This window comes from Simochromis diagramma, unplaced genomic scaffold (assembly GCF_900408965.1).
Source record: "Simochromis diagramma unplaced genomic scaffold, fSimDia1.1 OVJJ01000802.1, whole genome shotgun sequence".
In the NCBI taxonomy this organism is placed as follows: Eukaryota; Metazoa; Chordata; class Actinopteri; order Cichliformes; family Cichlidae; genus Simochromis; species Simochromis diagramma.
The window spans coordinates 19876605-19891644 of record NW_024387492.1 but is presented as its reverse complement, the minus strand read 5'-3'; the positions used below and the strand labels follow the sequence as shown (position 1 = coordinate 19891644).

Here is a 15040-nt window from a genome sequence, read left to right as displayed (position 1 = left end):
AACATAGAACAAAAGTGTTCTACTGACTACTTTCTGACCCTCCTGAGTACACCACTGGGGTTTGTGTAGTTGTATATACTTTTGTAATAGTGTGAACACTTATGCTCACAAAACAGTGAGAAAAGTATTAAAATGCATAATTTGAGACAGAGCTTAATTCGTATTTGACAAATGTACAAATGAGATGCTGTTGTTTAAAGGGCAGTTAATGTTGACATAGTCTGTCTGCAAAAAGCTTTGACAGGTTTAAAGAAGCCTTTACAGTCTATAACTAAAAACCCTGACTTATGACAGATTGCCTTTAGATATGAGACAGTGTCAGACATTAGTTTTGTAAAAGTCATTTTAAAGTCTTCTAGTCTACTGTAGACATAAATCTACATTATGAACAGCTTCAGGTAAATTTCAGGGTCATGGTATTTATGTAGATGTATTAAATAAGTCATATTTGATCATGTGTCTCTTAGTTTTCTAAACCATTTGTCCACCATGGCGATGAAGGGGACCTGAGGTCTATCCCATCTGTCCCACAAGAGGGGTACCTGCCATAGGGTGCTACTGCCCCTCACCTAAAAGTCTAGGGAGGACAAACCACAAGTCTTAGAATCAGCTTGCTGAATGAGCAACAAAGCATTTATTTAATTAATGTACAGTATTAAAGTTAGCTAGAAAAAATATACAGGCCAAAACAACAACAAAGAAATAAGTACACCAGAGGAACAGCTCAGGTTGAGCAGTTTAGACACAACGTTAGAGATGCAAGGCTGAGACGTTTTGGAGACAAGGCATTGTGGATATATTTGCCAAAGGAAGTTGATTATGAAGCTTCCAGGAAGGAGGAAAACCACAGGGGAGATTGACGGATGTAGTGAAGGAGGACATGCAGAGAATTGGTGTGACAGAGGAGGAGGTAGGAACAGGGTGAGATGGACTGAGATGATCAGCTGTGGAGACTAAAGGAAAGCTGAAAGAAGAAGAAAAAGATCTTTGAAACCCACAGGGAACTCAAACTCCAAACAGACTAAGTAACATTGCTTTTAATGGTGTGAAAGACAAATATTTCTTTCGACAGTTTGGTGTTGATGAGTTCAAACTGACACAGAGGTTTAGGTAAAATGACAGATGGCCAGTTTAACTGACTGAGTGGAATCAGTAAATAACAGCTAACAGCTCAGTGTGGAGGCTGTCTCAATGCATTTGTTCTTACTTAAGCCACTTATTGTATTATATTTGAACTTTTATTAAAAAATCTCTGATTGTACCATTTTCTTTAAACTTGCTGAGCTATTTTTGTCATGTTGTGTTTATTTTTTCAGTGGTTCTTCTTTATTAAAGTTGTTTTGTTACACTTTTGTGGATTGGCTCCTGTGACACAAGAATTCCCCAGCTTTATACATAAATCTCTCATATTAGTATTTAACAGCGACGGAGCACCAGTCATATAAAACTACAAACCAGCTCACATCTGAGAGACTACGACTGAACTCCATTCAAAATAATAGGAATTTTTATGTTAACTTAGCCACTGGTGAATATACAGCTCATCAGTGTTCACAGAAACAAGACAAAATGAAAAACAAACCCAGCAGGTGAATTCGTCTTTATTGTGGTCCCAGTTATTTACAAGAAAATACAAATAAAAACAATGAAAAACTTTTCTAGTTAACTTTCACTTTCTGCATCGTGTGTGGCAAAGTGTGTAATTTGTCTTCAATGAGGAAATGCACTATGTTATGTTGTAAGTGTGCAATAAAACATTTTCAAAATGTGTTTTGTTTACAGTCATCATTGTGTAACGGGCGACACTTACAGTTACGCAAACCCATGTGTCTGTTAGGTAAGGCTAGCTAGAGCAGCAGCAGCAGGGTGTGAGAGGTGCTGAGGGTCAATGGTCTCTCCATCCAGGATCCTTTTCGTTTGGCGTCACTTTGTCAACATTCGGATGGGAGATATGGCCTCCAAAGCACAGATGCCGACCCCAGAGACAGCGTTGCCCGGCCGGACTGAGAGTATGAAAGTCTCCGGTAAGAGTGGACCCGGTTAGCTTCAGCAGGCTAGCTTAAGTTAGCCCTGTGATATAACTTTACTACATATCCGCATTATGTAGCGAAATGAAACGAGCTGTTTGCTGGTTTGTTTAATGTTACAATGGTCTGTGGGTTACTTCCCAGGTGTTTCCATCCATTCACGAAGAAAGCAGCTTCAGTTATAAGAATGTAATTAAGTTAAACAATCGCAAATTTATCCGATGCTACACCTGCTACTACCCAGTTAAAGTATGCTTTTACTGCGCATGCGCGTCCCAGTCTCTTAACAGTGGTAGAGGAAAAAACGAATATCCGCAAATGTAGAGGTCTGTAAATAAGTATTCACTTATTTAATACCAATGTATGAATGTAAACATATTCAGTCACAGGTTAAATTTCAGCACCTAATAAGGAAACTTAAATGCTGAAGTATTAGAAGTAAAATTTAAAAAAGGAAAAATATGTGTGAGAATTTTCCCTTGTGATGGAAAAATCGAGATTTTCATGTAATTATGGGCAGAAATCACAAAAGATATCTTTATATTGCTTTATAACACTTTTACTGTATGCGGGTAAACCATGCTTATGTCCAGAGTCATGCTTCATAGGCCCATTTTGAGCCAGGAAAAAAAAGCTTGATTTATTATTACATTGTGAAGTTATTGTTTGTAAAGTAAACAATATTTAACAGTTGCAGCTTGCTGTGCCTTTACCTGGTTAATGATTAGTTAAGCATCGGTAGATAAATCTAAAGATAGATCAGACCAATAGAAAGTGAATAAAATGGAAAAAGTGTCATAATTTTAGATATTGTAAATTTATCCTCCGATTGTTTATATTTTGCAAAGAATTAGATATTTGTTTTCTCTGAATTCTGAATTCTGAAAAAGTTAGAGTGGAAATGCCCCACAGATATGTGAAAGATTAAAAGGGATCAAAAGTACAAAGTGATTTTTAATCTGACAAGGTCCAAAGATTATAAACCACTGCTTAAACTGATAACAGCTCCTCAAATTTTAAGTACAGTACATATAAAATATGATGCTTTATTAGTGACTAACCAAACATTGCATTCAGTTTGCAGCAAAACTGCATTCTGATAGTTGCAGCAGTAGATTTTTCCAGCAGTTAAACATTATGCAATATATTTGGTTTAAGTTTGAATCCATTGTGTTATAAAACTCACCCATCCATCAATTTTTCCAACCATTTGCCCAAATTCAGTGTTGTGGGTGCATTTGCCTGTTTCAGCTGTCATTTTGCAAGAGCTGGGGTACAACTTAACTTGGATAACTTGTTAGCATCAGTATAATCAATTTAATTCTCAAAATATTTTCTGATATTTGCATGTTTAAAAATGATTAAGTTAGAAATGTTGGGAATCCCTTTGATAGTTACATATTGTTGGTGAAAATGAGATTTGAGTGATTTTGAATGTGCCGATGCTGATCTGCTGGGATTTCAAGGTTCAAGGTTCAAGGTTCTTTATTTGTCACATGCATAGTTATACAAGTATAACACACAGTGAAATGTAGCCTGACACGCTCCTCGACATGTGCAAAAATTGGGGGGGGGTGTAGAGGAAGAACATTATATATATATATACAGACATATAGTATATACACTGGGTGAATGAATTTTCCTACATAACCGCCTGCAGAGTTTACAGAGAACGGTCAGAAAATGGCCAAACTGGGACAAGCTGATAGTAAGCCAAGAGTAAATCAAATAACTACTAGTTACATCAAAGATATGCAGAAGAATATTCCTGTCAGGAGTGTCCAACTCCAGGCCTCAAAGGCCAGTGTCCTGGAGGTTCAGCTGTGTTGGATCAAGGACGCATCTAAAACCTGCAGGACACCGGTCCTTGGGGCCTGGAGTTGGACACCCCTGATCTATGTAAACACAAGATGTTGAACCTTGAAACACAAGCGCTACAGCAACAAGATGCTAAGGCTGCAGTTAGTACAAGCTCACCAAAGTTGGACAATAGAATATTGTAAAAACGTTGGCTTGTATGATGAGTCTCCATTTCTGCTGCAAAATTCAGATGGTAGGGTCAGAAATTGTCGTAAACTATGTGAAAGCCTTGGTTCAGGCTGTTGACGGTGGTACTGTATGATAGCGTTGTGCACACTTTTGGCCCCTTAGTACCAATTAGCTGAGTATTGTAGCTGACTGTGTCCACACCTTTATGATCACAATGTACCATCTTCCGATGCTTGTTTCCAGAAGGATAACATGCTATGCCAATTCAATAGAACACCTTTGCGATGTGGTAGAAAAGGTTGTTCATATCATGGATGTCCTGTTGACAAATCTGCAGCAACAGTGTGATGCTGTGATGTCAATATGGACCAGAATCTCTGAGGAATTTTTCCAGCACCTTGCTGAATCTTTGACATGGCGAATTAAGGCAGTTCTGAAGGAAAAGGGGGTCAAACCTGCTACTAGCAAGGTTTATCTAAGAAAACTTTTTAAATAATGTATGTAGTGTATGTAAAATTCAGGTATAATTTTATAGAATTACAGCAAAATTAGATATCATGTAACAGAAGGTTACATGTTCATGTATATAAAAAAAGGTGCATTTTATGTCACAATTTCCTCCGAATAATGTTGTAGAATTTTAAAACGTTTTAATATTTCATACAATAAACCATAAGACAATAATGTTACTCAACTATACTTTGAGGATATTAAGGGGAGATATATTCCGATTAAGCATCAGATAATATCAGCTTAATTTTTATACATATCAGCACTTGCTTTTAATATTCCATACATCTGTTTATTTAGTTCCCTCTTTACAAATATATTTGCCACTCCTGCTTGTAAATGGCTCAAAGAAAACTGTGCTTATACGTGTGTGTGTGTGTGTGTGTGTATGTGTGTGTGTGTGTGTGTTTGTGAGATAGAGAGCTTTCTGTGAGCATAAACAGACCGACAGCAGCACTAAGCTGGCAGTCAGGGCACTTGGCACCAACCTGCCCCCTCTTCACTACAAGTGAGGGCACAGAGTCTTGGCACATGATGAATAGATCTGCACTGGCACTAAACAAAAGACCTGAGATACACATATACTCACACACACAGTCAGAGACACACGCGGTCACTTCCTTTTAGTGGTAAGTGTAAAGGTTGTTGGGCGACAACAGTTTTTCGGAATATTGAGTGAGTTTTGGTTTAAGGGTTGAAGAGAAAGAAAAAGATGCGGAATCAAATATTTGACTGATTATAAATGAGTTGAATGTAAATTTTTGTTTTGTTTTTTGGAGTGTGTTTAATGTTTTGGTTAGGCTGGAGGGGGTTGGACTGGGGAAGGAGGATGTGGGAGTGGAGGGGTTAGCGGGGCGGGGGTCCACAGCGAAAGGACGATCGGGATGGAGGGTAGGATGGGAAGGTTCAGACGGAGTGGCAGACATGCTGGAGCATCGCCAAGGCTCCTCGGGAACACTGCCACAATCGAGAGAGAGCCGAAGAAAGAGCGAGGGAGCAGAGAGGAAAGGAAAAAGCCATGCCTGCAGTCGAGAGACTTGGCAGGACTTCCCTTCCTTTGTCTGTCTGGCTCAGAGATGCAGCGCCAGAGGAAATCAAGAAACGTCCAGGCATGGTGGTGGTGAAGGTGGTGGTGGTGGTGGATGGGGACAAGCTTTGCATCGGCTTCAAAAAGACGGGAGAGAAAAAGTATTTTCAACGGACTGAAGCGTCTTTGAGGTCAATGGAAATCAGAAACAAACAAGCCCTTTTCTCTATTTAAACGAAATTCCGCATTGGACCAATTGGACGCGATTAGGTTTTGGAGACAAAGTGTAGCGTGACTACAATGTGCAAAAAGTCGACCTGTGATTTTAATGCTAAAAAAGTAGTTTATAAAGCATTCGTATTTCTTGGAGCGCTAAACAGCATCTGTGAACTGGACAAGGCCGGATACTGGACTTCAGAGACTCTCATAGTAGCCAGAGGAAGGCCATCTGTGCGCAGCGCAAGAGGTTTGTGTATCAATGCTTTTTGGGCTTTGAAACTTCATAGACCAATAGTAATTGTTTGGGGGAAGAGGTTTCATGCTTAAGGGAGTAGAGACACAAAGAGCAGCCAGGTATGTGTTTGATGATCAAGCTTGAGGAAACAAAGCAGGCAAAACAGGGCCAGAAGCCTAAGAAAAAGACCAAAATACCCACCAAGATCTTTTGGTTGGCTTTTGCATGGTTAACAGTGAATCCAATCAGACTTTACACAGAACTATGTATTTACAATGTTAAGTAGGACTATAACTTTATTTTTAATCATGTTAACATGTCTGACCAGGTGTGCCTAGTAGTAGGATCAGAAATAATGGGTTCAAATAAGTACTTGAATACTTATGGGACTTTGTTCAAAAGTGCAATAGTGATAAAAGTCATGGAAACCTTTTTTTTCAAGAATACTTTAAAAAGTCAAAAGTCAAAGATGTTTGCTTTATTATGAAAGAGGACTAAGAAAAGTATCAAATTGTGACATTAGTCGAGCTGGAGCCTGGGACTGTTTGGAATGTTAGCTTAAACCTTGACTGAAATAATTTATAATGATTTTTAAGTTTTCAGAAATTTCCTTTGTCGTTTTTAACTAGTGGTTTGTTTCACCTAAACTCTCAGACTTTCTAAGGTTCAGCATAAAGGGCCAGAAAAAGTGATGGTTGCAGGTATTTTCTTTAGAAAGATGGGTCTCAATTAATACAGTTACCAATTGCAGCTATTTAAATCTGCCTAGTTTTAGATGTATATAATAATGTAAAATCTGCACATTAATCTGCATTCATCTACATACAGACTTTGAAAGGTGTGGCCCTACAGGTGTATTTTGCATTTTTTCTTTCTCCCTTAGAAAGAATGGCACCATCTGTGTTTGATTTACAAATGACAAATTTGGCAATCCCCTCGCTCTTATTTTGAAAGTTTAACTGTTCCTAACTTGCTTACCCAGTGCTTCCCGCCACGCCATGTTTCATTTCCCATCAGTTGTTTTGCTGGCTTGCTAGCTCTTGGGGCAGTCCACAGAGACAGTCTCATCCTGCAGTGTTGGAAGTTCTCCAGTTTCACCATTTTGGACTTCAGCTAGCGTTCGTCATCCAGCTGCCCAGAACTGGTTCATTTATGTGCTGCTACACCGAGCTCACAGCTGCAGTCAATGACCGTGGAAGTAGAGTTCATCCACGGAAAACTTGCCTAAGAGGCAGCTTATTATGCTGATCAGTTATTCATTTGTCGCAATGCACTTGGCAAATAAAATACTTGCAGATAAATAAAACGGTTTAATAATTTATAATTTAAGAAATCCCAATGAAAGTGCTCATTTATCAGGAAGCTCAGTTAGCAGCCATACCTGTGCATGATCAACACAGACAGAAAAACAGGGAAATTCCATTCCCCATAAACTAACTGAATGATCTGGACCCATAGAAAATAAAGCCAACATGCCAGCACCTTAAATTAGAATTTTGACATTCTAAAGCAGAACATTGCAGCAATGTGACAACCAGAGATGACAGAAATTCAAGGGTATCCTGCGACTTTGAGTGACTATGGGTGGCATAACCACTTTTAACATTATGAAGGCAGGAATCTTAGATGAACTTTTCTAAACTTCCAGGTAAGGGATTTAAATGACTTCCAATGAGAGTGAAGGGTACCTGTGATTGACATGGCCCAGTGCTTGGAAAATCCACCAGCCATCAGTTTCAAAGTGATGTGCAACGAGCAAATTGCATCCAGCATGGACACAACTTTAGATTTAGAAAGGAGGATTATCCCAGATATGCTCATTGGGTTATAACTGAGAAATTATTAGGCTGATGAGTGAATGAGAGTTGTTGGGGATACTGTCCATAGAGGCCAGAGCTGTTAGCTCCGACTGAAACAAACAACTTGTCTACATATAATAGCAACATTTAACTGTAATTGTCATAGTAGCATGCACATTTGTGAATATTTCCAAACTTTGACCACACGTATGATTTGAAATTCTTACACGCTGAACACAACATTTATGATAAACACCAAACAATTCTTAAACATACATAAGATCCATGTACTTAAAAAAAATATCTGGCGGGGGGACTGCCAGATATTTTTTTTAAGTAGAAAGGTATATGTACCTTTATAGTAGAAAGGTATATGTACCTTTATAGTAGAAAGGTATATGTATCTTTATAGTAGAAAGGTATATGTACCTTTATAGTAGAAAGGTATATGTACCTTTCTACTATAAAGGTACATATACTTTCATATAAAACATGGAAAACATTGGAGTTTTGCCTGAAGCCAAGTTTTTGGAGCCTAGATCAATAAGATCCCTCAAAAAATTAATAAATCAAAAGGAAGCCTGTACAGTTTTTATGAAGGGGGAAAATTATTCATAGAGACCAAAACATTTTTGTACCAGTCTGTAAACATGCTTTTTAATGCTGTGAAGTTATGAAGCGTTTTAATGTGGGAGTTTTAGACAGGCCCATGAGGCCGTTTGAGGAACTGCACTGTTTGGCACTGCATTGGCTTTGTTTTTTCTTTACAGCTAGTGTCTAGAGGTTAATCAATCTAGTTGATATTTGCATTTATTTTAATTAACTTTTCCTCAACTTTTTCAGTTTATCCGCTCTTTATCTGCTCTACCTTCACTAGTAACCTTAGCCCTGCAATATGTTGTCCAAAAAGCGAATCCCTACTGGGATGTTCGTGTTTGGGGTCAGAAGTCTAGAGCTAAATATTTTTTAATGGTGTTATCTGGACATTACTACTCCTACCTGACTCATCTCAGATGTCTTAGCTCCGCTCTCGCCACCTACACACAGATGGAAAATAGTAACAAAAAGACTAATGAAGAATTTAATGTCAGATTAATGCAGATGTGTTCAGACACACAGCAGCTGGTGTGTCGATGTCTTTTAATTACCAGGTGTGCTTGTAGGTGTAAATAATTATTATTGCAACTTGCTATAATAATAATTCTGACAGCAAATGTTTCCAGGGATTTTTTTTGAGTGTGATGTAAATGTCTGATGTGATATTGTGCTAATGAGGCTTTGAATAGCAGATATCACGTTTGTAAATTTGTTTCTTCACACCACTCTCTGTGAGCCGAATGCAGCCCCTCATTTGACACAAGTTAGCGTTTGCTGGCATTGTGAGTACCTGTATTTATAGTTTAGTAATGTCTTTTGTCTTTTTTATCTTTAAAACAAAAGATAGTTGAAATGTTGTAAAAATGTATCACTGTCAGTTTTTATTGCTCATTTGCTTGTTTATTGTTGTAGGATTTAAAAAAAAAGACTTTTACTGCCCTTTTATCCAGCCTATAATTTCATTGTCTGTCATAAACAGGCCATTCTGCCTCTCGTCTCTTTAAGACCCACCCCCATAAAAGCCCATTTTCTTCTGATTTTCCAAGTTATGGAAGCCTGCTGAGGAGTTTGTGAATAGTACTCCTGCGCTCTGTGGGAATGGTATATTTGTAGAATAGACACCCATCTTTGACTTTTAACCTAGAGTTATTATGTTGTTTTATTTGTGGTTTTCCCATCCCAGCATTTTTTAAAAATGTTCCTTATTATTTAATTATTCTTTTAGTTTTTTAGCTGCACAACACTTTGGCTAACACCTGCTGTTGGTTTATGTGCTGATATAAAAACAAATCGATTCAATTTGATTCAATTTGACTCAACTTGACTCAACTTGATGTTGTAACAGATGACCATATGTAGAAATCATGAGCTGATGTCGGCTTGTTGTGAGACTAGAACTCTGTTTAGCTTTGCACACTGTTAGTTATCCGGGATTTTTTTCATGTCATATGTTTTTGGCCTTACACTGATATAAGATGCAGATATAGATGTAGCTAAGAAGATGCCTCTTACAGTAACCATTTCCATTAAAATTTTGTTTGTGGATCACCACGGCAGCTTATGTTTACGAATAAATCTTCTTCTTCTTCTTCTTTCAGCTGTTTATTCTGGGGCTGCCACAGCAGCACATCTGCCTCTGTCTCACCCTGTCCCTAGCATCCTCCTCCGTCACACCAACACACTGCACGTCTTCTTTCACTACATCTGTGAACCTCCCTCGAGGTCTTCCTCTTTTCTCCTGCCTGACAACTCCATGTTCAGCATCCTTGTCCAACGTATCCACTATTCCTCCTCTGCACATGTCCAAACCATCTCAGCCATGCCTCTCTAACTTTGTCTCTAAACTGCTCAACCTGAGCTGCCCCTCATTCCCATCCTAGCCACCCCCAAAACATCCCCCTTTGTGCAGTAGACACACCAATCTTTTATCAGTAAATGAAGATATACTAAAGCTTTAACCCAGCCTGTACTTACAGTAGTGTAGGAATAGTTTTAGTATTAAATAAAATAACTTTTTATAAGATAAAATATGTATGCACTACATCATCATCATCAGCATCCATCCATCTTATTTTGTTTATCCAATTCAGGCTTGTGTCAGGCTATATCTGTATATCATAAATGTATTGATTTAAATCAAGCTTTTTTACATCTTGTAGTAAAAAGTATAATTTACAGCCTAATTTTGTGTGCTACATGTTAGTATTATTGCTCTATCCAGCAGTCAAAATTCTCCAAAGCATGTAGTTAAAGCATGTATGAATGCAAAGAGCCATTACTATGACATAAAGATGTCTGGAAAAGACTAAGCACTCCACCAGTGCAAAGTGCGTCAAGTTTCCCTGCACCATACACTGTCTCTAGACTAATGGCTCTGAGCGATCGATCGAGTCGAACCGTCAGGAAGGTGCACACGCGCATATATGAGCCCTGTGGAGGCTTATTAACCCACACCCCCACTCTAACTACACTCATAGCTGTCAATCCACTGATTCAGAGGCTAGAAGAAGAAGAAGATTAGTGCAAAACAGAAAACAGACCTTCAGGTGTAGAAATTGTTTTGCTGGGGCTGACTGAGTTGTGTGTTTGGCATATACCACATACATTTAATTTTGTGCAATTAACAGCATTAAACTCTTTTTTTTTACAATTACGTTACCACTTTTGATCCATATATGTAAAGATGGACATGCTTGTTTTGTCCTACAGTGACAGATGTGAAGTTTTAACTGTTTTTGAACCTCGAATAGAGAAACTTCCGATGACCATTTCTAGTTTATGGTGTTGCAATTAAAGAAAAAAAATTAATGCAAATTAACTTAATTGAACTGAATAACTGTCACATTATAAACCATAAACATTTATGGTGACCACTTTAACAGAAACCCTGCAGTTATTCAAATACAGGGAGTGCAGAATTATTAGGCAAGTTGTATTTTTGAGGAATAATGTTATTATTGAACAACAACCATGTTCTCAATGAACCCAAAAAACTCATTAATATCAAAGCTGAATGTTTTTGGAAGTAGTTTTTAGTTTGTTTTTAGTTTTAGCTATTTTAAGGGGATATCTGTGTGTGCAGGTGACTATTACTGTGCATAATTATTAGGCAACTTAACAAAAAACAAATATATACCCATTTCAATTATTTATTTTTACCAGTGAAACCAATATAACATCTCCACATTCACAAATATACATTTCTGACATTCAAAAACAAAACAAAACAAATCAGCGACCAATATAGCCACCTTTCTTTGCAAGGACACTCAAAAGCCTGCCATCCATGGGTTCTGTCAGTGTTCTGATCTGTTCACCATCAACATTGCGTGCAGCAGCAACCACAGCCTCCCAGACACTGTTCAGAGAGGTGTACTGTTTTCCCTCCTTGTAAATCTCACATTTGATGATGGACCACAGGTTCTCAATGGGGTTCAGATCAGGTGAACAAGGAGGCCATGTCATTAGTTTTTCTTCTTTTATACCCTTTCTTGCCAGCCACGCTGTGGAGTACTTGGACGCGTGTGATGGAGCATTGTCCTGCATGAAAATCATGTTTTTCTTGAAGGATGCAGACTTCTTCCTGTACCACTGCTTGAAGAAGGTGTCTTCCAGAAACTGGCAGTAGGACTGGGAGTTGAGCTTGACTCCATCCTCAACCCGAAAAGGCCCCACAAGCTCATCTTTGATGATACCAGCCCAAACCAGTACTCCACCTCCACCTTGCTGGCGTCTGAGTCGGACTGGAGCTCTCTGCCCTTTACCAATCCAGCCACGGGCCCATCCATCTGGCCCATCAAGACTCACTCTCATTTCATCAGTCCATAAAACCTTAGAAAAATCAGTCTTGAGATATTTCTTGGCCCAGTCTTGACGTTTCAGCTTGTGTGTCTTGTTCAGTGGTGGTCGTCTTTCAGCCTTTCTTACCTTGGCCATGTCTCTGAGTATTGCACACCTTGTGCTTTTGGGCACTCCAGTGATGTTGCAGCTCTGAAATATGGCCAAACTGGTGGCAAGTGGCATCTTGGCAGCTGCACGCTTGACTTTTCTCAGTTCATGGGCAGTTATTTTGCGCCTTGGTTTTTCCACACGCTTCATGCGACCCTGTTGACTATTTTGAATGAAACACTTGATTGTTCGATGATCACGCTTCAGAAGCTTTGCAATTTTGAGACTGCTGCATCCCTCTGCAAGATATCTCACTATTTTTGACTTTTCTGAGCCTGTCAAGTCCTTCTTTTGACCCATTTTGCCAAAGGAAAGGACGTTGCCTAATAATTATGCAGACCTGATATAGCGTGTTGATGTCATTAGACCACACCCCTTCTCATTACAGAGATGCACATCACCTAATATGCTTAATTGGTAGTAGGCTTTCGAGCCTATACAGCTTGGAGTAAGACAACATGCATGAAGAGGATGATGTGGACAAAATACTCATTTGCCTAATAATTCCTAATAATTCTGCACTCCCTGTAATAAGGGTATTATGGCATTAATCAAACATTTCTAACCAAACGTTATTTTAACGCAGTCACTCAGACTTTGGAAAAAGTGGTGGATTTATAAGACATCATTTTCATTTAGTGGATGCCGTTTAATTTTAAATACAAATCAACTAAAAAAACGAACCACATAAATAAATCTGAACTGAGCCAAACCTGCCACAGTCCAGTGGAGAGTCAGTGCCGACCTTTTTGGAGCAGTAAAAGAAAAGAAAAAAAAAGATGTGCTGAAAGGTGAAATGAAGGAATTATTCCAAATCAAAATGCAGCATAATAATTATTTTTTCCCTCCATTATCTTGTTTTAATAAAGAAGGCAAATTAGTAATTGAAATGAGAATTAAATTAATTGCCGAGCCCCGTTAAATGTTGGTTAAAACCTGAATATTTATTAATGGTAATAAAATAACTAAAGTAATAAATGAAACATTGGTTAATAAAGGAAAGCAGCATTTTAAGCACCTGAAATAAAAGAAAAATACAACAAAGAAAGTGTCAGAATTTGGATTGCTGTACTTTTGATATCGATACATCAGATCAGCTTGTGATATTTTTAATTTGCACATCAGGTTTGAAAATTTGCTCCATATGAAGCTTGATTTGTAATTTTTCAAGCGAAACATTTGCTTTATTGCTGGTTCTCTTGGGTTTGGGGGAATTGAGAACTCATCCAGACAAAACGAACAAAAAGCTGATAGCAGTGTTAAACTTCAGAAGGGAAACTTGTAACCAAAATCCCAGAAATGGGACACCAGTAGCAGAAGTAACCAGGAGAAAAGAGAACATAATCAGATGGCTTTACACAGGATGCAGGGAAAACACTATACAATCTATATTATATACATGGGGGCTTACTAAACCATAGAACACAGCTAGCATCAGTACGAGGTAAAGGCAAACAAACACAAATAAAATTAAGAATTGTGGAGCAGGTAATCCCGACTGAATGAAATAACAGGACGTGAAACTAGAGCGAGGCCCAGAAAAACAAGACAGGAAGTCACGTAGAGAAAAAACTAAACTGATGCATGAAGATCAACACTAATAAAGACGACAGACATGGGAGAGCACATGCGGATAAACAAGCAGACACACAGAGAAGACAGAGAGAGGCAAGACACATAGGAACCCAGAAAATGAGAACATTAGAAAGAGAAGAATGAGTAACAAATCAAAACAGGAACCCAAAACTCAATAAACACAACACTGTAACCTGGGACCGTGACAAATTCAATGCCTACATAATCTTCTGGGGAAACTCTACCCTCTAAAATGTAATATTTCCCCATTATACACAGGGGACTCCAACAACCTTGTGTTAAAAATAAGTGAGTGTACAGGTTCCTTGTCATGTCCAGTATGTCTGCGAGCCGCAGAACAATAACGGTAACGCTGATGCTTGTAATGATGGGCGGTAATAAAAAATGATGACGGCAATCAGAGCAGCTGATTGAGGGGCTCGGATAGATTGGGAGAGAGAAATCCTTTAGCAGGGAGAAATAAATGGAAAGAGAGATGGGCGAAGGAGGGAGAGGTAAAGAGAGGATGCAAGGAAGGGGGAGCAGGAGGAAGATGAAGAAACCAGGCAATCAGAGGAGGCGAGGGTGGGGGGAGGTTACTTTGTAGATTTAATTGCAGTGCAGTAGAAGCAATCTTTTCTCTGTGTGTGTGTGTGTGTGTGTGTGTGTGTGTGTGTGTGTGTGTGTGTGTGTGTAGACTCACCAATCTCCCCAAGCTAGACATTAGCTGCAGTGCTTCATTTATCACTGTCAAGTCGGGAGCTCCAGGGGGGAGGAGGCGGGGTTCTTCATGGAGATGGGCGATACCAATTTTTTTTCAATTTGATACGATATCAATATTTCTAGCTACAATTTTACTGATATAGATACTAATCATTTCTTAAACAGCAGCATTTTTAAAGAGAAAAGTAATTTTGGAGGAAATACAAAAAAGAAGGCAAATGCTAATAACTGCAGTAATTGGACGTTTCTACTATGACATTTTGCATAGACACTCTTCAGACAGGTTAAAATGGAAGAAGACATACTTTAGTGATCTTTAGACTTTTTCTGTAGAACCACAAACATATGTGGGAATTTTTGTACATATAGTAATGTCTAAAGTGTTGAATTA

General features: G+C 38.6%; 1 protein-coding gene and 1 long non-coding RNA gene across 3 annotated transcripts in view; one reads left to right on the top strand and one right to left on the bottom strand.

Annotated features, from left to right (window-relative positions):
• Window positions 1–611: 611 nt before the first annotated feature.
• LOC120724883 lies at window positions 612–1925 on the bottom strand. The gene is made up of 2 exons (XR_005694017.1): window positions 1811–1925; window positions 612–964 (listed from the first exon to the last, which is right to left on the bottom strand). It is a non-coding gene; the product is annotated as an uncharacterized LOC120724883 (long non-coding RNA).
• msra (methionine sulfoxide reductase A) overlaps window positions 1827–15040 on the top strand; it is a 55817-nt gene continuing 42603 nt past the window's right edge. Inside the window, exon 1 of one of the 2 annotated variants that reach the window (XM_040017368.1) lies at window positions 1827–2024. In XM_040017368.1, coding sequence (XP_039873302.1) covers window positions 1889–2024 — 136 coding nt within the window. In that variant the 5' untranslated portion in view covers window positions 1827–1888. Of the gene's footprint in view, window positions 2025–5680; window positions 6020–15040 lie in introns of those variants that run through there. The other variant, XM_040017367.1, reaches the window with a different exon arrangement.